This window comes from Danaus plexippus (genome assembly GCF_018135715.1).
Source record: "Danaus plexippus chromosome 3 unlocalized genomic scaffold, MEX_DaPlex mxdp_25, whole genome shotgun sequence".
NCBI lineage: Eukaryota > Metazoa > Arthropoda > Insecta > Lepidoptera > Nymphalidae > Danaus > Danaus plexippus.
This window is the reverse complement of record NW_026869844.1, coordinates 870,623-894,975: the sequence shown is the minus strand read 5'-3', so window position 1 is coordinate 894,975 and position 24,353 is coordinate 870,623. Positions and strand designations below refer to the sequence as shown.

The 24,353-nt window shown below is 32.0% G+C and overlaps 3 protein-coding genes across 6 annotated transcripts; 2 read left to right on the top strand and 1 right to left on the bottom strand.

Annotated features, from left to right (window-relative positions):
* Positions 1–42: 42 nt before the first annotated feature.
* LOC116770345 (serine/threonine-protein kinase polo) lies at positions 43–18,070 on the bottom strand. 4 transcript variants are annotated; one of them, XM_032662061.2, is made up of 13 exons: positions 18,038–18,070; positions 17,788–17,921; positions 6,127–6,235; positions 5,533–5,757; positions 5,070–5,274; positions 4,629–4,821; positions 4,343–4,450; positions 3,590–3,816; positions 3,028–3,161; positions 2,328–2,509; positions 1,757–1,890; positions 1,311–1,423; positions 43–1,082 (listed from the first exon to the last, which is right to left on the bottom strand). In XM_032662061.2, exons 3-13 carry the CDS (start codon positions 6,223–6,225, stop codon positions 888–890), a joined length of 1,815 nt encoding a protein of 604 aa, XP_032517952.2. In that variant the 5' UTR covers positions 6,226–6,235; positions 17,788–17,921; positions 18,038–18,070; the 3' UTR covers positions 43–887. The 4 variants fall into 4 exon arrangements, with proteins under 4 accessions (XP_032517952.2, XP_061382722.1, XP_061382721.1 ...); XM_061526738.1 differs by lacking the exons at positions 17,788–17,921; positions 18,038–18,070 and having other exon boundaries at positions 3,028–3,158; positions 6,127–6,464; XM_061526737.1 differs by lacking the exons at positions 17,788–17,921; positions 18,038–18,070 and having other exon boundaries at positions 6,127–6,460.
* LOC116770599 (pancreatic triacylglycerol lipase-like) lies at positions 10,250–16,098 on the top strand. The gene is made up of 11 exons (XM_032662176.2): positions 10,250–10,536; positions 12,315–12,424; positions 12,701–12,850; positions 12,917–13,054; positions 13,676–13,779; positions 13,979–14,106; positions 14,349–14,489; positions 14,839–14,937; positions 15,110–15,221; positions 15,432–15,562; positions 15,870–16,098. Exons 1-11 carry the CDS (start codon positions 10,452–10,454, stop codon positions 16,046–16,048), a joined length of 1,377 nt encoding a protein of 458 aa, XP_032518067.2. The 5' UTR covers positions 10,250–10,451; the 3' UTR covers positions 16,049–16,098.
* On the top strand, positions 17,367–24,192 carry LOC116770170 (uncharacterized). The gene is made up of 9 exons (XM_061526741.1): positions 17,367–17,587; positions 17,804–17,934; positions 18,181–18,262; positions 19,326–19,532; positions 20,391–20,481; positions 20,778–20,831; positions 20,900–20,996; positions 22,491–22,603; positions 24,033–24,192. The coding sequence occupies exons 2-9, from the start codon at positions 17,825–17,827 to the stop codon at positions 24,116–24,118; spliced, it is 840 nt and encodes a 279-aa protein (XP_061382725.1). The 5' UTR covers positions 17,367–17,587; positions 17,804–17,824; the 3' UTR covers positions 24,119–24,192.
* Positions 24,193–24,353: the final 161 nt, after the last annotated feature.

Sequence of the window (24,353 nt, the reverse complement as noted above, 5' to 3'; positions counted from 1 at the left end):
TTTCAGGTTAACTAAATAAAGACGTGATAATTAATTCATACATTTTTGTTACTAATAACTTTATTGTCAAATGTTGTTACAAGAGGTGACATACCCCCAATTAATGTTAAGTTACAAATTTCAAGTGCTTCAAGAGCATCCACTTTATATTAATACTGGTCATGTTTCTATCAGAAAAATACATTCCGCAAGTAATACAATCTTCAAGCAACCAAACAATATGAATATATTAGAAATATCTATAGAGCGAGTAGAAAATTTATGAATACATAACTTTTTCTTTTTAAATCTGACAAGCAAAGATGCTGGTGAAGCACATTATGTTAAAAAAAAATAGTTCTAAAACTAAATAAAAAGATCCAAATAATAGTAACAGCTAGCACCCGGCCGCTCAGTCATGGTGCACTATTTACTCCTACAAAGGTCCGAAATACGTATCCAAACTAAAAATTTCAACTTATCCAACGAACAACATACAGAGGCGCATTATATGAATGTTAATACAATGTATCCTAAAATAGTATCGGTAAATAATAATGAGGAAATGTAACAATTCAATTCCTTAAATGTCGATAAATCATAATTTAGTGTGCGTGCATCGAAATTGATTGCTGCCAATGCCGCATGATCCGCGCGCTTTAGCGAAATAAATATTACTAGACTATGAGACATCCAAACGGATTGATGGGAAAAAATTAATCTAGACGTCCCCAACGTGCGGGCACGGCGAGGGGACGCGAATATATATGAAAATAAGAAAAACAAATTTAATACATAAAAGTGCACAGAAAGCACATCGGCTTTTACATGTTGCGTTGTGCGGAGAATCAATTCATTATATTTTAAACAAATACTACGTCCATAGTCAAAGATTTTAATATTTGGGACTAGCACAGTTTATTTGCTAATACACTTTTAATTTTTTCCAGTGCATATGTCAGGTTAGCGTACAACTTTTTATCACAGCCGTGCTTCTCGATTGTGCTAAAACGGAATGTTCTGAAGTTCTTCTCGACGTCTATGTATGTGACGGCTTGCATCAGAGGACAGAGTATTATCTTGGTGTGATCTTGGAAATTTATCTGTGAAAGATTATTAAGAGCATTTTATAAAGTGATAAATGAGACGAAAACTTCTCGGCGTTCCATGGATTCACCGTGCTGTGCCGGGTCCATCGCGTTGCAGGGAGAGGAGCTTCGACAGTGCCTGGGACTTGCGACCCAGGTGTAGTTTTAAAGGGCCCACCGTCCAAACTCCCCTCTCTACCTAACCAAATATTTTACATATTGTAAGAGAAATATAATTTCTACCTGTAGTGTTCCGTTCGTAAGGTACATGATGACTGCCAATGTAGTCCTAAACCATCGGTCTAGATGCGGCAATCGTGACAGACCGTCACTTTCTCGAACTGGCACAGACGCCCCTAAATAAAAACAAATATATTATTGACCAAGGAATAATTGTGCGAAACCAATAGAGAATATCAAAGGGGTGCTTCTTCAGCACACTCAAGTTGTAAGGCTGGTGCAAAATTAAATAAATCTTTTAACTTTTTCATTCACACAAAGCAATCTCGAGTCTATATAATGTGTTCAAAAATATGTAATTTTTTTAATCATTTAAGGTTGTAACTAAAAGAAAAAATTCTATTTTTGTGGAAGATAAAGCTGGACATATAAGTGAATATACGTATACAATATATCGGGGTAAACAAAATAACGGTTTTTTATATGAAAATCTCGTCCCCGATGCTAACCAGCTTTCATGAGATGTTCAGTCATGTATCTCCTGAAATATGTGAGCAGTTTCATCTTCTTGTCCAACTCTTGCGGGTACTCGCGCATCGTCATGTACTGTTCTTGGCCCTGCCGGTTAATGTAATGGACATTCCTGCAAAAACAAATAGTAACATCACTACTAATAGTTTAAACATCCACGAATGAATTGGATGAGACAATAATGTAATTCACGTTCAGAAATTACACGGAGGTCAGTCTGGATGAATCTTACTGATTGTAAGTTCAGCAACGTTGAGACTTATTTAACAACGTCACAAATAGTATCGACATAGTGTGAATGATGACCCGTGTCAGTTTAAATGTGACTAAGTATTTCTGTTACTATTAGTTTTTTTATTATTTTATGTATAAATAATAGCGAAGTTTCGATTATTTTATCGAAACCATGATAACGGACAGACGCGATAAAAGATTTTCAACTCGCCTTAATAAGAATACAGAAAACTCAGTTTCACTTAAATGAGTGCATGCGAAAATCTTAGTTGTCATAATTTTTGATGATTGTACAAATTCGTTTCCGGTGCTTACACTCCGTTGGCGAGCATGATGAGTTTGGTAGTGTCATTGAACATGACCCCGACGCTCTCATCGCAGAGTTGGTAACCGAAGCCGTACTTGTCGCTGTAGTCCACCCACTTGCCCACCCAAACCAGCGGCTGAGACGACGGGTCACACATGTCGTCGTTCAGACTATCCCGACGGCATTTCAGCTGGGAAATATATAAAGATTATATGAATATTATTTCCTTAATATACGGTGCTAATGTGCATGGTATTTGGGAATGAAGCCTCAAATCATTACCATAGTGTCCAAAATAGTTGGAAGAAGAGATTTTGAGCTAATGAAATTTACGTACATGAACATACTGAATACTATCATACTCGTAAATTCATTGTTTCTAAAATGGCAGCTAATAGTGTTGGGGGTCGCGTCAAAAACGCCAGAATGAACTCCGCTGTTTCACGTTCTTCGGGTATGTAATAGAATCGTAAAATACTTTAAAATATTACAGGAGAGTCATTTTCATACATATGAGTTAGCAAATAGGGTCATGTAAATATTGATATCATCAAAAATCAGTCTTATACTTGTATATATATATATATATATATATATATATATACATGTATATTTATATATATATACAAGTATATATATACTTAAGGTCGTCATTTCACCACCAATGCAGGCGGTGGATTGGATGATTCGTTATATTTAGACAGTTACCTTGCCGCCCAGTAAAGTAGCGAGCTGATCGCGTAGTAGTATCAGATTGAGCCTGTGTGAGGTCGGGTCGACGGCTCGCGGTTCCAATCCTGGGCCCCGCTTCACCGGCGAGTCGACCGCCATGATCTGATCTGCTGATATCGTATATTATCTATATGTGTTTATTCAAAAGAGGCGAGGTTCTATATTAAGCTAAATCGCAGTTTTTAAGTCGACGGTTCAGTCATAGTTCAGAGTATTTTATAAAGAGTGATAGTTGAGAATGAAGAATCTCTTCAACAACTGCCGTGACGCAATAGTTAACAAAATAAATCGAATGTTTTTATTTGTTAACATTAATTTCATTCCGAACTGAGTATTGAGTGTATTCAGAATTGAGTAGACTCGAAACTTGAAAACTTTTTGCGAAGTTAGTTTTGAATGTTCGTTAAGAATCAATTGTTTATGATTTTTTTTAGTACAGTCGTTTTAATTCGCTAATATTTATTTAATTATTATCTATACTCTATCAAATCCTGATATATTTGCCCTAGTATGTATTGTTTAACGGATCTCCAGTTACCATTTGTATTGACCTCGTTGAGAGGTCGCCTGTGCAATGTAACGCCTTCTAGCTGATCGGTTCTCGGGGCGGTGGTTAGACAGGACAGTGGCAGAGCTGCCGGCATGATACCGGACGAGAAGAACTCGTGTTGCAGCAGCTTGTCCACAGACGGACGTTGGGACGGCTTAGCTTGTAACTGCAAGCCTATCATAGAGATGGCTGGCTTACGGAGCGACGACGGAATCCTGGAAGTGGAGTCGGTTGTATAGACAAATATTTACATATATATATATATGCAAATATTTGTCTCGTTTAAAATTAATAATTTTCAAGTAACTGGAACCAGATATAAAAGAGGTTGTAGCTTCAAATTCTGCTTGTACACTTACTCAGTACAATTGATCATTCTATATTTTCACGTATCATCTCGACATTGCTTTAATATTAAAATACAATTAACAGAAGCGTCAAAACAAATCAGACATAAATATTATTCCTTAACTCTGTAATCCCTCGATTCTTGAGTGTCGTAAAAAATTTATAACAATTGAATTAATATATACAAAGATGATATATTAGTAACTGAACATATATAAAACATCGTAAATAGCTTATGTTAACACAAAGGAAATTTAAAGCTGTTAGTTACGAGCTGCACGTATTGAAGCTGTACACGAGCTGTGTATATTGAAGCTGTATACAACATTGGCACAATGCATATATTAAACATCACAATGCACTTAATTCTCCGTCACCACATCTTTATATAACCTGTAGCGTTGATTGATCGTGTTATTGTTGACTACAGCCTGAGCATAACGTGTGCCAATCTCTTGCCAGGGCCCAGAGAATGCCTGCAGAGCTAGGGAAATCCCCTCTCTAAGTAGAAATATACATAAATATAATACAAACTACAGTATTTATGTGTGAATAAAATATTGTGTAATCAATTTGTATAGAGAATACGGGAATAGGGTGATGTTAACTAAGATCGGGTCTAAGATTTAGACTTGAAGCCTATATATATATATGTATGTATGTATGTATAATGCAATACCTATATTCACACTGCTTGATTCTTTTGTATGTGTCTCTTAGAGTTGACGTTTCAAATGGTGGTCTTCCGACCATCAGGGTGTACATGATGCAGCCCAAGCTCCAAATGTCCACTTCAAAGGAATGACCGTCTCGAGTCAATATTTCCGGTGCTATGTAGTTTGGTGTGCCACATAACGTGCGCTTTCTTTCCCCTTAAATGATATGTATTTTTATAAATCATGACCTTAATCAACTTGCCATTATAAAAGTTGAAACTATAAGATAATTATAAGAGAAAAATTCACTCATTTTGTACAATTTATTTTTAATGCATGTATAAAAGCTTTAAGTGAGTAGGATTAGCAACGTTAATGTTAGAAAAAAATTATGTTCTGGTTAAAAATTTAATCGATAGACAAATCTAAGTGGGATTCGGAGTTAGGTTAAAACTTTTTAATACCTTCATATTCAATCTTAGCAGCAAGACCAAAGTCCCCGATCTTGACGTGAAGGTCATCGTCAAGAAATAGGTTACCAAGCTTGAGATCCCTATGAATAATTCTTCGGCTATGCAGATACTGCACTCCCAGTAATATCTGATGCATGTAGAACCTTGTCTCTGGCTCGGTGATGGCTTTTCTTCTCTTATGTAACTCCATCATGGACTATACGAAAATTAATTTGATGCTTTCAAAATTGTTGTCTAAAGCTAACAACATGCAAAGCCTTGATTTACATTTATTGACATTTTAATTTGGTTGTGAAATATAGGAACATTAAAATAGTTGTATATTAAAAAAGTAACTTAGTTGAAATATATTCAACTAAGATTTATTTGAGTTTGTAAGTAAGTTTAAAGTTACCTATATAAGAAACTTATTGAATAATTATGTAAGTCATTACTATTCTGTGACAATACCAACCCGTCTCTTACACAGCTCAAGTACAATGTAAATATTAAGAGAGTCTTCAAAGAAGCTGTGGAAGCCAACAACATGTTTGTGCTGCAACGACCGATGGATTGAGATCTCTTGTGACATTTTCTCCTTCTGACTGGATTTGACCATAAGTTTCTTTGAAACAATCTTTCCAGCATAGATTTGGTTCGTAGCTATATCTTGTATTTCGTAACATTTTGCGAATCCACCCTAGAACATATGCAACGAATCGTAAATAGAATTTAGAACAAATTAAAAATTTATTTTCGAAGTGTACTGAAACTTTTGGAAATTAATAATCGTTATTCCTTTAAATAATAGAAGGCATATATTAGACACTGCCTGATAATATAAGGATATTAGTTTCATTAAGAGAAATTGGAATTTAATGAACAGTGTAACGGTTACAAATGCAAAACCATTGCCTGATGCTAACCTTAATTTATGCTAATAATAACATATGATGCTTTCAAAGCGCTATTTATGTAACAAGATTAAACATGTTGAAGTTCGATTGAAAGTTTTGACTATTGGAAATATTTTGTTATAATATTGTAGTATCAGAACTTATTAACTTACCTTTCCAAAGAATCTTAATCTCTGATATGTGCTGTTTGTTTGAGGATCGTGAATAATTTCAGGAATTTCTTTCTTTTCGTCTTCTTTGATCGAAGTCATTATAAATTAACTTAAAAATAGAGTAAAATCAAATAAAACGATAACAATTATAAGCAAAGATATTGATGATTGTTGACAAATTCACAAAAGAGATTTCAAACGGCAAATCGTTTGAACTTTGAAGGCAGTTGTAATGAATTTTGAACGGTTTATTGTGAGAGCCAATAGCGGAAAAGTACACTGGTAGCAAATAATGTTGCTACTCTATAATTTAAATGTAATTTTATTTATGGCAACTTTAATCGAACTTAACATGTAATTATGAACTTTTACACACTTGCAAAATACACCAATTTGTAAATAAACTTGTAAATTGTAAATACTAATTAATAACCTCATTTCTTTTCAGTTTCTAGAAATGTTATACTATTTTAATTACCCATCATTAAATTTAAAATAACTTTAGTTATTTAATATTTTGAATATTTTCTAATAAACAAAAAGAATTATCTATAATCAAGTATTTAAATTAATTAAAAATTATTTTAATTTTAAAATGATATTAAAATTCGTTTAAGAAATAAAAGCGTTAGTTTTGGCAAAATATTCTGTAGTTCCAGTGTGAATGAAGCCATAACAAAAAAAAATATTAGATATGAATGGTTATTGGTTAGTGGTTACTGGTTAGTACTTAGTGGTGCTTTATGACATTTTCACTGACATTTACCAGATAGCTATAAACAAAAATCAAATTAGTCTAGTATAATATGGTTAATACTTAATAGATTTCATACATATGCAAGACAGTTGTTGTGGTAATATCGATGGTCGATAAGCGCAGATAGATGTAGTTTAATCGTTATTTTTGTATAACTATCGTTTAGTTATTTTTTATTATGCTTTATTGTATTGATTAACCTAAAAGTTTAAGCACTTTGAGCTATTTGAGCACTTTGAGCATCAAAAAACGTTCTGTATATCGGTGGTTTTCTGATTTAATCTACCATCCGTCGTTCTTATTTTTTTTTTTAAACCTGTTTCTGTTTGATAATTTAAATATACATTTGACACGCGGACACTTATTATAGAAAAACTCTTTACTTAGTTTCTTACAAATCCCTCTTTACATATAATATAATATAATAGTAGTTCAGTATAATATCTACACATCACATTGGCGAAATCTATAAGGAAACTAACTAACTGAGAGGGACACTCTTGATCACACATCAACACTCAATGTATATACTGTGTGAGTATATACATCGTAGTGTGAGTGTGCGTGAGTATATACATCAAAGTGTGAGTGTCTAAATGTATCAATGTAACATAAAAAATGTGTCTTCGTGCGATTATTTGAAATATTTACAAGCATTCCTTTCTGTAAATTAAGTTTTGAATTTGCATTTACAACTGTGAAGTCTCGCTATGTTTAAAATGACAAATATAGAAGATATAGATGTTTTAATTTAAATCAAAATATATATTTTTTACATCAACTCCAAAAATACATATAGCGATAAAAAGAAAAATTAAGTATAAAAATAAGATTAATTAGTTGTACAAAAATAGTATCATAACAATGACATTCAATCTTAACTGTTATTTACGAACTCTGCTACATGTTATGAAAAGTATTTAATTAAATTAAAAATACAGTTGCGGAGTTACTTGGTGACTTTTACAAGCCATACGGTACTAACTGTTACCCGCGACACCGTCTGCGTAAAAAAAATAAAAAGCAATGAAAAAATGTTAAGCGCCGCATGCGGGATAACGCTTAATTTGGGGATTGGAATAAAAAGTAGCCAAAGTTACTTCTTATTACATCAACTATCTACCAATAAAATTCCCATGAAAATCAGTGTAGCCATATCAAGGATTAGCCGGAACATACAGACAGGCAGACAAAATTTGTAAAAAAAATATTTTGGTATGAGTACAGTATAACCTATGACTTCGGTTACTGCCGTACGAAATAGGTATATTTTATTATTATTATTATTATTATTATTAATAATAAAAATAAATATCTTAAAAGTAGTTTATATCAAGCTTTAATATATCAGTTATCTGACTCTGAATGTCCCGTCAAAATCAGTCCAGTAGTATAAGATTAGAGAGACCAAACAAACGTATAGACAGGCAGATAAACATTGAAAAAAAATTATTTTGGTATACGGACATATAAATTAAGTTAAAAGAGGTTATTGTAACTTTACAAATGGACTATATATTTTTTTTAATATAGATAATTTACCTATATCCTTAATAATTGGTTGGTTATTTTTTTAAACTGGTAACCCTCTTCTAATATATATACAAAACCGACTTCCAAATTATACGTAATATAATTCCGAATTATTCGTAGAGTCCTTGTTAGTACTATGCTTATAGGTTCAGAGTATAGAGTAGGTACACGTAAGAACTACTGCTATCAGATGCTATCTTAAATCTTGCAATGATGGAGTCATCGTAACCATCGTTACGTTATTTATTTATTATGTACACATTATATACTTTCCTTTGATACGAAAAATTATAATGATATAAATGAAAGTATTCAAATGTTTTCCTAACTGTCATCTTTTTTACAATATGGTTGATTATTTTGAAAAACATGCCTAAAAAAAAATAAAATTAGTCGCTTCTAAAGCGGTCCACGTAGTTAATAATATTAAACGTCTTTTGAGATAGGGTCATCATGTCTATGAAGTCTTTAATGATGTACCGACGACCCCATCATCAGATCCTAAGTTGGTAACAAAGGAACTACTTCAGAATGTTCTTTCTATGACAGCGATAATTTTGAAAATCTTTTCTTCCAGAGTAAACAAACAAATGACGGAAATGAGAACTTAATCTTTTTTAAAATCGGTTAAAAAGTAAGTTTAGTTGCTACTTATGTCATTACCTACTTGCTAATGAAAGTCCGTTATGATTAAACCCTTCCGAGGTTAGTCGGAATAAAAAGACAGAGGCCGAGATACAAAAATCTTAAACATTAAAATATTCGTTTAGTAAATACAGTTAATTTGGAATTACATACAGACACTTCAAATTTACCTATGAATATGTATGGGTTATACTTATGCAGTAATACTACAATTTAAAAAAATAATAGGAGACGTTATAAATAGTACTTTTTTTTATTGCCATAACAAAAAAATTGAACAACTTGATTTTCTTATAAATATTGTATAATGTGGCAACACTGAACAGTTTTATCAAATATAATATAACCAATTGGTTTTAGAAAATTACGGGAAAAGTTTCACCAATTTTTCCTTTACATATAACATGTAAGTAGGCAAAAAAAAAAACGATTTATCCAAACAACTAATAATATTAAATTTAAATAGTTTTTTTATTTGCAATTAATATTGACAAAAATGTAAACTAGCTTTAGGTACGCCGTCTGTATGAGTTAAATCAATGGAATTATAATAAAAATTTTCTTTTTTTAATCCTTTTTTTTACCTTCTTGGATTTAGAAACTCCAGCCAGTATTTCTAAATTTTGGAAGCTACAATTCGTCTAGCGGGAAATTTTATCGTTATAATTGTATATTTTATTGCAAGTTAGTTTCAACAAAAAACAAACAACTTGTCCGGTAAACAAGTGGACATTCCCTATGCAAATTACATTTAAATTATACTACATAGGTTTTTACGTTCCTGTAAAACGTTATTATTACATAATTTGTAATTGATGTGATTTAAGAATTCAAAAATATCATGTAAAAATATTATGAAGATACTTACAATTGTTGGCACAAAAATTAAATGTTCAATTGATGTGTTTTTATTTCGAAAAGTATTGTCAACATGAAAATACAATTTTTGTTGGAGCATCTGCATTTAGATTATTTCGTAAAATAAACTGGACCCAGTAATTAAAAAATAATAATATAAGTGAAAGTTTTTATTAGAATCATTGAATAACGTAGAAGGAAATACCTCTGTTTACTGCAAATGATATTATGACTCAAGGAATGGGCCGGCAAATAATGATTCATGTGACGTTAATTATATAAAAAATAAGTAACTATAATATATAGGTGACCGCTCGATAAACATTAATTTATCTTGCGGAGCCAGAGGTCCTGTTTCCTGTTAACAGTTTAGCGATCGTCGATTGTTAAATCCGATCACAAAGTATTTATGGTATTAATTAAAACTGTAATACTGCCATTGTTTTATTGGTGTTATTGGACGATGGCAGCATAAGACGATCTGCGGTTTAAAATCAAATTTTAATTTGAAAGTGTATATATTTTTTTTAGAATGAATTTTTTTAAAAGTTTGTTTTTAATTTGGACGTGTTTCTTTAATTCCGGTGTTCTAACACATTGGATGACGACTGATGAACGTAAGTATTGATCAATCTTATTCAATTTGTGTCTAAAATATCGTTTATTCTTTTGTAGACTGTTGAGTTTTAATTATTAAAAGTGTTGGAAATTCTAACTTCGATTCATGTTAAGTATTCAACGAAAAACAATCCATTGGTGCTTGAATTTACCGATTGTTTTGTAAATCTTGCAAATATATTGGAAATATATAAAAGATAAAAAGTTTTTGTCAATATTTTTATAATCAAAATAATATATATTTTTTGTAACTATTTAGTTAACGTCACTTACGAGGCCATTAAAAAGAATTTCGTTTTTTATAATTACAATTATAAGTTACAGTAGTGATAAAATATATTTTAAATTCCCGCCAATATATTACGCATTTTTTACGGATATAATAAGTCACACTTTTAAATACAGGTACATATAAATAAATTAAATGACAATCAATACTTTAATGATTTAAGAGTAACAACTCTGACTAATAGCGATCAATTACATAATGGTCCATTAATTTATACTAAATATATTATAATTAACATTTTTTTTTAAAACAGATTATATTGTAACACTGGCTTGTTTTAAGAATGTATGTAGATAATAATTAAATAATCACTGTTTAATGAAGGTTTTAAGAAAAGTTTAAATATCGAAACAATATTAAACAGAGTCAAGAAAGGAATTATAATGTGTCACTAGCCTCCTTAGTCATTCCAGTGATTGGATTTAATTTTGTCTTTAACTTTCTTCTTACCTAATTATTTCTCGAAGGAATTCTAAGTATGTGCTTTTCTTGACATAAAATTAAATAAGACTCATTAAAAATAAAGATTAGTTTAAGTTAGTATCCTACGGCTAGTTAGTTTTTCAACTTACCCAGTGACAAAGATGAATTGAACGAATTGAAAGTTATCTAGCTTAGAAGAACTTTTAAACACTTACATTATATTTTTAGTTACATGCTAACGTTTTTATAGGATAAACCTAATTTTTGCTTGTGGTCGTATAAAAAAATTAATAAAATATGACCTTTATCAACCTTTGAATCATTTTAATTCAATTTACACTATATCTGGCGCAACAATTATGCTATTTTGAACACAATGCATCGCGTGTTTTTGAGGAGTGACTTTAATCAGCTCATTGATGGGTTGCCTTGGTTACCTGTCCCACTGACACGCTGAATGTGGGTCAGGTCGGGGAAAATGCATAATTTTACCATGTTATACATGTGGCAGAGAAAATGTGCGGGTTTTTTAATCTATGGCTTCATTTAAACTATATGAAGTCTTTGACATTTAATTAAAGAACGGCCGTTATTACTGACGTTTTTATGGTTACTTATTTGAATGGATATGATATGAATGTTTGGATATTAAATAATATTCGTTGAACTAGTACTTTTGGTGATTATAAACGTCATCTCTTGATGGTATATATACGAGCAGACCTTGGCATCACTAACCCTGATAATAAATCGAGGGCAGTGTTACAATCAAATATTTGTTATTGGTTTAGTCCTTGATACATCGCGTTAATACAAATTGTAACGTGACTGGTGACAGACGATAGATATTTATGACTGCAATTATTTTTCTCCGACATTGTTTTTTAGTGGCTGACTGGCTTGAGTTCTTCGCTAGATTTTGTTGCAAAAAGTTTTCTAACTTTCTTTGTATGTAATTAAGGCATTTGATAAAATTTAGTTATTAAGTAAGTTAGCAATATCAAGTTGTTTGGATCTTAAGTTAATACGGTATACTTATTACTTTATAAATATATATTATTTTAGTTGAAAACCACATAAGTCCGGAAGACCTAGAAGAGTTCCTCAAATGGTGCAAAAATAATACTGCAACAGAAATTTCCCCGAATCATGATGTCGATTACGCTAGTTTCGAGGTGAGACTTTTAACACGTAATTGCCTAAACATTAAGTTCAGACGTAAATAAACTGGAAAAACTAACCACACTGTTGACATTTGTTATTTAATATTAAAAATTATAATCAGACAATATCAATGCGGAACACCAAAAAATTAACAAACTAATATAGATTTTTTTTTTATTTTGATGTCTCATAAGATTACGGTTTAGGTTCTAAATTATCATCCAACATATACAAATGATTTTATTGTTGTCCTTATTAAAAAAATATTACTAATTTTGAAATTATAGGATACGACCACAATCCTCCCCGTACCAGAAACAGTGGACTGTTTCGGCTTGGGCAGCCTCGTTGGTTTTTTCAACATGAGGCCGGACTCTTCAAATGACGTCAATACTCATTTTTATTTTTCATCTCGTCAAAAACCGGATAGAGTACAGGTATGTCTAATTTGAATGAAATGCTGTTGGAATTTAAGTAGATTTATTATTGTTATTTCATTCCAGGTTTATCCAGGAACACAGTTTGGTCTGGAGTGGGTGGATTTTAGGCCGGACAGAAGGACCGTATTGATTGTCCATGGCTTCATGAGTCACAGCAACGCGTCCTGGGTTTTGGACATGACGCGAGCGTTTTTAGAATGGGTATTAATTTCTTTGCAATATTTTAATTGTTGATATTTTTTATACGTAAAATTATGTATGTTTAAAATGTTTAGTCAGTGCGAAGCAACGAGAGTATTTATACATATATATATTTATACATATATTTATACATATACATATTTATACATATAAATTGGATAGGGTTTAAATCCTTTTTATTAAATAATAAAATGAAACTGAAAGGCTGAAAACAGAAGATTTATGACCAGATTTAGTGCTACCTTGGTTTAAAATTACGACAATACGTTTTCCAACTCTCAATCACTTGTTTAATACAATACCTATAAACGAACTTTACCCTAAATAAATGGAAAGGATATTTTCTTTAATATATATTTTTTTATTTTTCTTATTCTTTAGTACATAGCAAATTTTATAAAATTTTTAAATTTATAGATAAGTTACTTTTTTATAAAGATATCTTTTAAAATGTTGCACGTAATAAAATATACATTTGTATTTACTAGATAACAGTAGCAAACTTTACGTTAAAGTAAACTTATTATTTCGACTTTATTGATAAAGAACTTAAACTTAAACTTTATTGATAAAGAATCCTTTTGAATCTATAATTGCTATTTTTCGTTGGAATCATGACAGAGGGATGTGAACGTGATAGCTGTGGATTGGAGTAAAGGTGGCAACACTTGGAAGTATTGGAGAGCAGTGGCCAATACCAGGAGAGTAGGATCTGATGTTGTTGGGTGAGGGTTGAATATTTTTAATAGGTTCCGTTAGTGTAAAAAAAAAAATGTATCTTTATATTGCCATACATAGAATTTTTTTTTGGTTGAAATTATTAATATATAACGATGTATTTTTATACAATCTATATCGGAATAATTTCTAATATCAGTAGAGTTAATATATTTAGTAAAGAACAATAATTTTCCACTTCCCCAGGTTCATGAAACAGCTAATGACGGCGACTGGTGCTAATGTTAAGGATTTCCATTTCATAGGTCACAGTCTCGGCGCTCACATCGTGTCCTACGTGTCTTATCATATTGGGAGGGTTGGTAGAATAACAGGTAAACATTTTTTTGGAATGCCAGACTCTGATTCCTTAACTATATGAAATTTTAATATTTCATCAAAGAGGGCTGACTTATTCTTCTCTTTTTTGCTAAGAAACTTCGTGATATATAATATAATTCATAACGCAGGTAATGTGAGGAATTACAAAGAGAACCTCGTTTATAAATACTACATACTCCTAAAAATGAATCTCTCTAATGTTCTATATGTGTCCTAAGCCTTATATTAATTCTAGGTCTAGACCCAGCGCAGCCATGTTTCAGAACATCGAGTCGTGTGGAGCGCTTGGATGAAACTGACGCAGACTTTGTAGACGTCATACACACTAACGGTAGACTATTGAAAAGGATTGGATTTGGACTCCCAGATCCTATTGGTGAGCAAAACGATGTGCAAGTTCTAAATTATGTATATCGTACATCGAATCGATAGGACTATTTTATATATGATATTAAGAAATAAACAGCTTTTTAGACATTTCTTTAAGTTTTTGCCTTTGCCATTGCGTCTATTTAGTGTTAGAATCTACATTTATGAGATTTTCCTAAATATTTTTTTAAATCTTTCCATTGATTTTTCTTTCTATACTATTAACCAATTATTTTGCTCTCTCTTAATTGATAAGAGCAAATTCATGGCAAGTTAGTTAATAAATTTTCCTCAGAAGACTTATTATAGCATTCGATGAGTAAGATAAGTAATCCTAAATGAAAAAAACATTATAGGTCATGCAGATTTCTATCCCAACGGCGGAATGAAACAACCCGGTTGTAAGAACGAGACCAGAACTATTTGGTCCACACTCTTCCCTGGTTCAGTTGCCAGTAAGAAAAATTCATTTTATTTTTAGTTTTAATATTTTTTTTTACTAAGAAGTTCAGTGTTAAAAAAAAAAAGAATTAATTAAATAATTTATATATATATATATTAGCGTATCACAAGTAAGCCATTATTTTATTACTGAGTTTAAATTGCTTTTTTTCCATTACTGTACAGGATTACAGCAGGCTATATGCAGCCATGGGCGAGCGTATCTTCTCTTTACAGAATCTCTGATTAACAATAACTGCAGCTTCATAGCACATAACTGGAATTTAACATACGAAGGGTAAACAAAATGCTTGTTACCTTAAACTATATAAAACATTAAGTTTACTAAAACTAAACAAATGATTATTTAAAAATAATTTATATTTTTATCATAATTTTACAAACTAAAGTTAAAGATATTTATTTTTAGTTGTGCCATTGTTAATTATGTGATAAAATCCCAATATGAAATGAAAAATATAATGAAAGGTTCATGTGGCAACTATAGGGTCAACGCAAGCATATCAGCTGCTTGTGATAGAGCCGCCCCGTGTTCTGAGATGGGCATCCGAGCTGATCAAAAACGAGTCTATAAAGGGGCTTATTTCGTACTCACCACCGAAAAAGAACCTTATTGCCGTAAGTATAAAGACTAAACATTCAAAGGGTTTTTCGTGAAATTTTAAAGATAAGTCTATTTAGACGATGTTGTTGTTGTTAAAGTAAGAGTTAATTATAATCGATGGCTTTCGTAATTAATTTGATTGAATCCGAATGTTGTACAGATTGTGTTTGAAAAGAAATTTTTAATGTATAAACTGGAAGATCACATTATGTAGTATATATTTAGAAGTTTAATTATCTCGCGTTAAAAACGCCTACAAAACCATATATTTTTTTCTTACTTAAATTATATATGTATATTTTTATATTTATATTCTTATAGCAACAGACTACGAGCGGACACATCCCCAACCAGATTTATTACTAGATTTGCGTAAAGGGTTCAGAATAGACCGGTCGTCAAAAGCAACAACACCGGCACCAGCGTTCGCTGACCCTCAAGAAATAACAACCACTACCGCGAAGAACTGGTTCAGGAGAATTATTGACAAATTGGGATAACAAAGACTGTAATTAATTTTATTCATAAATATAATTTTAAATGCCTTTAAGTTCGTGTATTATTTCAATATAATTTTATGAGAAAATTATTTACATAAGTGACAAAGTATACATTTCTTTACGTGGACATAAAATTACAATACCGATTTTTTTTCGTAAAACATTGTTTTATAAATTAGAGAAAAAAAAACAAATAAAAGTGTGTTCAGAATAAGGAATAACAAGGTCTTATCTTCTTTAAAAAGTTTCGAGAATTTTCCATTTCACTATTTAACACACTGTAGTTGTTATTTAATTATTCATAATATATACATATATATTAATATTTTGTTTATTATAAAAGAGTATATAAGTAATTGGAAAGTAATACCCATAATTTAAAAAGCCATTAAATGTATTAGAGTAAGTGGTAACGTATTTACATTCGTGAATACAGATGTGTAATAACGTCATGGGTTTTTTAAACTTCATTTGAAAAGCACTTAGTTTATTTCAATTGCTTCAGTCACAATATGGTGTTGAATACAAAAATGCTTCTGAAAAAAGTTGTATTTATAATAAAATACTTTTTAAAAAATGTATCAGTAAGTTTATTTAATGTTGGACGAAATAGTGGAGTCCACGGATTGAAGTATGTCTTTGATAAGAGATGTAATAAGGTGGCCAGGTAGAAAAAAGTTTTTAATAGCTGTAATTTATTAATTAGAACCTTTTTGGGTAAAACTTATTTTTTTTTTTTTGTAAAATTGTACTAAGTTTAATAGTGTCCATGTTCGAATCATGAATGGGCATAGTTAAGACTTTAGAGTTTAGGCAGTATTTACATGAGGGGGCCAAATATTCACAAGCTTACGTAAAATTCATTCTATACAAATACAAATACACATACGTGGTTTGTAGATAGCATATAGGTATAACAGAAGGTTAATGATTTTAGATGCGTTTGGTTTTTCATCCTTCTTTTGTTATGTGGTTGTCTTTACCAACTACTTTTGACGATGGTAGACCGCAGTGCCTCAGTGAGATTCATTGCTGACACAGATTACTTGCACTGGCAAACTGAATTTCCGGCAGTAACTGTGTGTGAGACCTACTCTTATAAGAGAGTAAAGAGGATATTGACTAAGGAATTTCGTGAGATTGTTGTTTTAATATATAATTTAAATAATTCATGTATTTTTTGTGTTTTCTTCCAAGGCTTACTTCTGAATATTAATCTTAAGTTACTTTTTTTTGAAACATTACGTGCCTTAAGCTATTTCATCTTAATCTCTCGAGGGAGATATTCAATTAATTAAGTAAACCGTGTATACGTGAGTTCAGCTCCGGATTAAGATACGAGTTTCGTAGAAATTAATTGTTTTTTATATTAATGTTTTAATTTATTTTTATGTAGCGGTATTTTCAAACCTCAACTACGACTATAGTCGATACATTGCTGACTTGACATTTGGTCACGGAAGCTGTAGTAGATCGGTTTGTGTGGATTGTGGGGGTGTTGTCCCCTGTGGAGTACCGTGGAGGAACGTTATAGAACGAGTAAGTTACCATAAAGATATTTGTTTTTTTTTTGTTTTGGCAAACGATTAATTTCAAAGTCCATCTGGTCGTTATGTTTTAGGCATCTTTTTATATTTCTATCGCCATTTTCATAAAATGGCGGAATGAAGTTAATCGGTGATAGTTAATTATGAAATAATCAATTTTCATTCAACTTATTTGGAGAGCAAATTACTTACTTAGAAATTCTTTTAGGTCCATAAGAGCTGCAGCGAAATGTTGGATGATTGCCAGTTCAATGGAATTCGCTTTCGGTGTTGTGACGAATTTTGCGTTGTCGATTCGACGTCTGGGCCATGTTTCTCTTTGAACGCTTTACAAAACAAGTAATATAAATTTCTTGTAACTAAAACTCTTATAATCCTTATTCATTGAACTCTTAAACACTTGCAAAAACACTGTTTCTGTCGTTTATAAAATTATTAATACCTTTATTACCACACTTCACGGGTATGTTGTTGTGTTTTTGGATCAGTACTGGTGAGCTCTTTCTTATCTATATTGTTATGATAGTCAGCTTTATCAACACTCTGATAAGGAGACATAACTGAATGTTCCTTTTTTGAATGTAGGTGCAGTCAAACGGGTTTATTTGTTCTTAATAAGACTTCTGGACCTGGAATGCTATCATTTCGTCTATTGTCCGATGCGCAGGTATATATAGCAACATCATTAGTTTTAACGTAAGAATGTTTAAAAATATATTTTTTTATATGTCGTATAAAAAAATAAACAACTGGAATTTTTTTCTAGAATTCTTTTAGTTATGGTTGTAAATTATAAATCTTTTATGATTTACACAATGAACACCTCCTACACAATATCTATTCATATTATAAAATAAAGTATCCCGACGCGTCTGTCTATCTGTTCGTAATACACAGAAAAACTACTGCACCGATTGTCAAGCGGTTTTCACCACTCGATAGCGTGATTCTCGACAAAGATTTTAATATATAATTTGTTAAGGTTTTGTATTGATTTGTGTGTAAATTAACGATATTTGTTGAAGATGTCGGAAAAAAATGAGCCGTCTGTCAGATTTTAACGAAAACGCTGCCAAAACCCTTTGAGATATAACAAAACAATGTATGGTGGAATTGTGTATTTTATATAGGTCTACAAAAAAGTCCACGATGGCATATCTCTTAAGGATATACTATATCCATTTTACAACTTTTAAAAATTGGCATACCTAAAGCGTTTTGGAAAACTATTTATATAAAAACGGTACTCTTATCAAAATAAATTACTTCGTTTTCAAGCCCACATCAGTATTTGTAAATTACTTTTTAAATCATTTAAATCGGGCGTACCATTTGAAAGTTATCATAATATAAGTTTAATAATTCTCAAAATTAAATAGGCAATTTTATATTCTTTCTAAAGAGCCTGTTCGAAGCAGGGGCTGGTACCTAGTGATGATATAAACTGACAATCCTAAACAAATACAATAGTAGTTTCCAACTGAAGTTTTATTGGAGTGATATAAATTTTTTAATCGAATATTTACAAATATGAATTTGTGATCTCGCTCGAAGCTGTTAAATTTTATTACATTCTTAAGTCAATCCCGGATCGTGTCTCCTTCTCCAAGACACTGGCTGAATATACTGTGCACGTCTTTGCACGGATGAAGGCGATATTAAAATCCACCAACCAAACAAACCAAATATGAATACTCCTCTTGCTCTATCACTAAAAATGTTTCCATCAGGTCATTATACATAGCAGGGAGGAGTTATCGTCTTTCGTGCCGCAGAAATTCAAGTTCGACGTTAAAATAAATTTAGTGAAATATGCCAACATATTATTCTCCATGAAACAAATACAAATTGAATCAAGTCTCGATGAAGAAGATATCACAGTTAGAAATTGTCGACGGGGTTTCGAAATACCAGAGGAACCGCTGCACAGTTATCCCGTAAGCTGGAAAATATGTTCAAATTAGAATAATTTTAATGATTAAAGCAAGATTTATTATAGTATAAGACTTCAGTTGTGTACTCTTGGAGATTGGACAGTGGAGGTGAGCTTTTAACGAGCGTTACATAGGGGCCTCCGAAACCTACACCTGGGTCGCAAGTCCCAGGCACAGTTGAAGCGCCTCTTCCTGCAAAGCGATGGTCCCGACTCCGCACGGTGAATCCATCGAATGCTGAGAAGTTTCGTTCTCTCTCTCTCTCTCTCTATATATATATATAAATATATATATATATATATATATATATAAAAATGGTTCATACGTCATTATTTACTTATGTTACTCTTTGTATGCACGTGATTAGAGGATTATATACAATTTAAAAACATTATGTATAAGGGTAAAAAAATATTAGTTTTTAGTATGAAATAAATGATAATATTTTAGGAACAATAAACGATTTGTTCGTTCGGTTTGAGATATAATATTATTTATGAAGTATGGAATAAAAATGTTACGTTTTTCAGAGCTGTCTTTGTTGGATCATGAACTTTTTATTGACTGTTTTTTGAATGATAATACACTTGAAGCTCTATTTCCCGTTACATTTATTCTATAATAGCATATAAAATTGCTGAAGTTTTAAAAGATTTATTTTTATTAAGATAAAACATTAACTTACTTTTACAGTTTCTGTTCACTAAAAGTATTCCTTTGCCAGTTTCTGATATAAAAAAAATCTATTAGGTGTATCTTAGTACTTTTACGTTAAGAGTATTATCGTAATTATCAATATAATTACATTTCAGTGCATTCTTTGTATTAGAATAAGTATTAGAGTAATTGAAATCTTCACAGGTGTATTCTTACGGATCGTGTAGCTTGGCTCGTCGTATTTATAAAACGTTCCAACGATGTGGCTGTGTCCATCCTATTCAAGCTAAATTTTGTGAGTACATAATAACTAAGCATTAAAATAAATTAATATAAAAAAATTTGTTTCCTCAATTAATATATAATATCATTTTTACTTTTCACTAACGTCTAACATATAAAAAAAATTAGTGTAACTTTTTGCTGTTTTAGCTACTTTTCACGTCTATATTTAATCAATTATATTTTTTTCACTGCAAAAATATATATTTTAAAAAAAAAATAATAGTGTAAATTGAAACTATACGTAAGATTCATGTTATAATAAAAACTTTTTCTGTCGTATTTAGAGATTATGTTTTTTTTTTTTAGATAAAGACTTATATTGCAATTATACGGGACTTAACTGTTTGGTGGCGTACAATGGTAATTAGTGCATTAATATTTATTACTTTAGAGATTTCAAATGAAGCCTTAGGAACATTTTGTTTCAGTACAAAGGACTAAGTTCGGCGTAAAGGATGATAATGAACAAAACGACTGTCTACCCTCGTGTGAGGAGAGCCATATTAGTATAATAAATTTTTCCAAGTTAGTATCGACATGTTTATGATCTTATTATGGGAAAATCTCTATAATAAATAATTAAACATTAATTTAGATACATGTAATTTAGATACATGAGCGTATGATCGACCTCAGGCTCCGCCGAGAGTGTACTGTCTCGGAATGTCAATATGGATTTCAGCCAGGATCGGGCACCTTGGACGCCATCTTTGCCATCAGAACTCTGATGGAGGCATACAGGGAAAAAAGGAGAGCTCTGCATGTCGCATTCCTAGATCTGCAGAAGGCCTTTGACTGCGTGCCTCGTCAATGTATCTGGTGGGCATTGCGATTCAAAGGGATCCCTGAGGCCTATATTGACATCATCAGAGACATGTACCGCGATTCCGTTTCAATGGTTAGGACTGCTGTTGGCGATACAAAACCCTTTCCGATCTCAGTAGGGGTTCACCAAGGCTCGGCTCTTAGCCCCTTCTTGTTCAATGTAGTGCTGGACACTGTCTCGGCTAACATCCAGGACCAGCCTCCATGGCTGATGATGTATGCCGATGACATAGCGCTCATTGATGAGAGCAGGTTGACGCTAGAGCGAAGAGTGAACCTCTGGAAGGGTACGCTTGAGAACGGTGGTCTTAAACTAAATGTGACGAAGACCGAGTACATGGCTTGCGGAAGCCCGGACTCTTGCACTATCCATATAGGTCCTGAACCAGCCGTTAAGTCGGAAAAGTTCAGGTACCTTGGATCTATTCTGCATGAGTCCGGAGGCATCGATCACGATGTCCAAGCCCGGATCAGCGCTGCTTGGGCGAAATGGCGTGAGGTCACAGGTGTGGTCTGCGATCGCAGAATACCTACCAAGCTCAAGGGAATAATATACAAGAGCATAATCCGACCGGTTCTCTTATATGGAAGCGAATGTTGGCATGTTGTCCAGGCACACTCAGGAGCTTCACGTCACGGAGATGAAGATGCTGAGGTGGATGTGTGGCGTAACGGGGGCTGACCGTATACGTAACACATTTATTCGAGGTAGTCCTGGAGTCCGTGACGTAGCGGATAAGCTTCAAGAGAGTCGCCTGAGATGGTATGGCCACGTTGCACGCCGGCCTGAGAATTACGTCGGAAAATTTTGCCTTGATATGTCGGTCCCTGGAGCAAGACCCCAAGGACGCTCAAGAAAGCGATGGCTGGACACCGTGAAGCAGGATATGAGAGCCAATGGACTTACCACCGCGGATGCTAAAGACCGTGCAAAGTGGAGGAGTTTGGGCAGGAAGGCAGACCCTGGCTAATGATGGATATTCTAAGTCATGTTATAAGTAGTGAGGAAACCTGGACTTATAATTTCAAATTATAAGTTTGAAGTCGCCAGTCCGCCTTGAGCATGCGTGGTGATTATTGTTCTAATCTTTCTCATGTGAGAGGAGGTCTTTGCTTAGCTCTGTTAAACTGATGATGATGAACAGATTGAAGTAAAAAACTATGTTCGAAAGTGATATCCGTCAATATTTTCAGAACACCGTATAGTGGAGAAGAAAATAAGGCATCTTTGGTGAATATTAAAATATCGGAACTACCAACATTGAAATATAAAAGAACGTTGATGAGGACTAAGTTGGATTTGGTTGGTAAGTTTAGAAACTAAAAAATGTATAATTAATAAATTATCATATTTTAAATACACTGAAAGATTTTTTACGTTTGCAATGAAGATTAAGATGCCGTACATTATTGGGGCGTGGATGTAGTGTCAAAGGTAATACTCAGTTGTACAAATCATATTCTACTTCAGGAAGTCTTTGGGAATTTTGTAAAAAATCAACTTATGTCACGACTTCTATAAAACAACTGATTTATCTTTCTATGTTTTTGTATCAATATTATATGTTAATTTTCGTGCGATTATGTTTTAGTTATTAAAGCAATGTTGCTGATATATCAATTGAAATTTAAATAAAAAAATCATACAAACGAGTAGGAATTGGCACTGAAAGATCAAGAAATTTGCTATAATATGGTTGCCTCAGTGGCCACTTCTTAAGTAAAAAAAATTTTTTGTAAGAGTTTTTTTTTCAGTACTTTCGGTTTCCACTTTTGACAAGTTATGGTATTTTAATATGAAAAAATATAATTAAATTTATATTGTGATATACAAAAAAACGCGTAGTAAAATTAATTTAGTTTTATTTAAACCGTCAATACTTTTCCTTTCTCGTTAGTCAATGGATATTTGGACTTAGGTTAGCCTGTAGTTGTGGTTGCGAGTTAATCAGTGTGATTGCATCTCAATTAACCTTTAACAAATCAATTAGCGTTTCATCGAAATGTGTTTGAATTTTTTTAAAGTAAGTTTTAAGTTGACAATGATATTTAAAAGTAAAACATATGTGAACAATTTTTAATTTAGTAAATTTGTTATAAAAATAATTATTTCTTTCCTGGGTCAACTAAAACACAGAGATATTTTCAACTACTGTCGGAGTCGAGCTAAACCAAGCATAGATAAAAAAGACGCGTAGTAAGTCCGGAAATATTAGTTTTATTTAAATGAATACTCGCGCAGTCTTAGATCTCATTAGACGGAAAAAGGATTGTTATTTGTCGTATACATCTAAAACCGAATCCGTTATCAGGACATTTTGTATGAATATTCTTTCAATGTACATATAAAATTATGCATAAATATATTGCTTATATAACCTATGCATGCAAAAACGACGTTCAGTAAATGATCAATCACAAGACAGTAAACATGCGCAAAAAGCTATCACATTTTATAATATTACTTAACACTTGTTTATGTCATACTACATACGGAGCGTTGCCCGTTTATCATTAAATAAGCTGTGTTAATAATGTGCGAATATTAATCTATGAAAACCAGTTAAACTCCGTTAACTTTTGGTAAGCGTACCGGTCAGATGACACAGATTAAATTAATCAGTAACTAAATATTAAATTATGCTATACTAATACTATTATCATAGGCCGTTTCTGTAATTATATTTTTTATTATCTTATTTAACAATTTATATATATAATATGTTTATTTAACAGTTACAGTTGGCGGCATGTTGGGACTCTTCTTCAGCGCTTCTATTTTGAGTTTAGTAGAAATAATATATCTTATGTTTAGACCGTAACATAATGACAGTGTACTTATACTTTGTGTTATACACGATTATATTCAATAAAGTTAAATAATGAATTGCCGTAATCATTCTTTCGTATCCCCAAATATTACATACCATTGTAAGCCAGTGATCAGTGTCGCATGATAACATCGCTGATGAAAGTACATAATGTACGTTCAGAACAATATCGTCTTAAAAATATAAAACTTTAAACTTGACAAACATCAGGTCCTTCACACACATG

Excerpts from the sequence above, each read along its gene's own strand:
- LOC116770345 (XM_032662061.2), bottom strand. The coding sequence starts at position 6,225 with ATGACTTCGATCAAAGAAGACGAAAAGAAAGAAATTCCTGAAATTATT. Across the intron at positions 4,451-4,628 it reads ATCAAGCAGTGTGAATATAG|AGAGGGGATTTCCCTAGCTC; the intron begins GTATTGCATTAT and ends ATTTCTACTTAG. Across the intron at positions 1,424-1,756 it reads TGAACATCTCATGAAAGCTG|GGGCGTCTGTGCCAGTTCGA; the intron begins GTTAGCATCGGG and ends GTTTTTATTTAG.
- LOC116770599 (XM_032662176.2), top strand. The coding sequence starts at position 10,452 with ATGAATTTTTTTAAAAGTTTGTTTTTAATTTGGACGTGTTTCTTTAAT. Across the intron at positions 10,537-12,314 it reads TTGGATGACGACTGATGAAC|TTGAAAACCACATAAGTCCG; the intron begins GTAAGTATTGAT and ends ATATTATTTTAG. Across the intron at positions 12,425-12,700 it reads TCGATTACGCTAGTTTCGAG|GATACGACCACAATCCTCCC; the intron begins GTGAGACTTTTA and ends TTGAAATTATAG.
- LOC116770170 (XM_061526741.1), top strand. The coding sequence starts at position 17,825 with ATGTTGGATGATTGCCAGTTCAATGGAATTCGCTTTCGGTGTTGTGAC. Across the intron at positions 19,533-20,390 it reads AACCGCTGCACAGTTATCCC|GTGTATTCTTACGGATCGTG; the intron begins GTAAGCTGGAAA and ends AAATCTTCACAG. Across the intron at positions 22,604-24,032 it reads GACTAAGTTGGATTTGGTTG|TTACAGTTGGCGGCATGTTG; the intron begins GTAAGTTTAGAA and ends TTTATTTAACAG.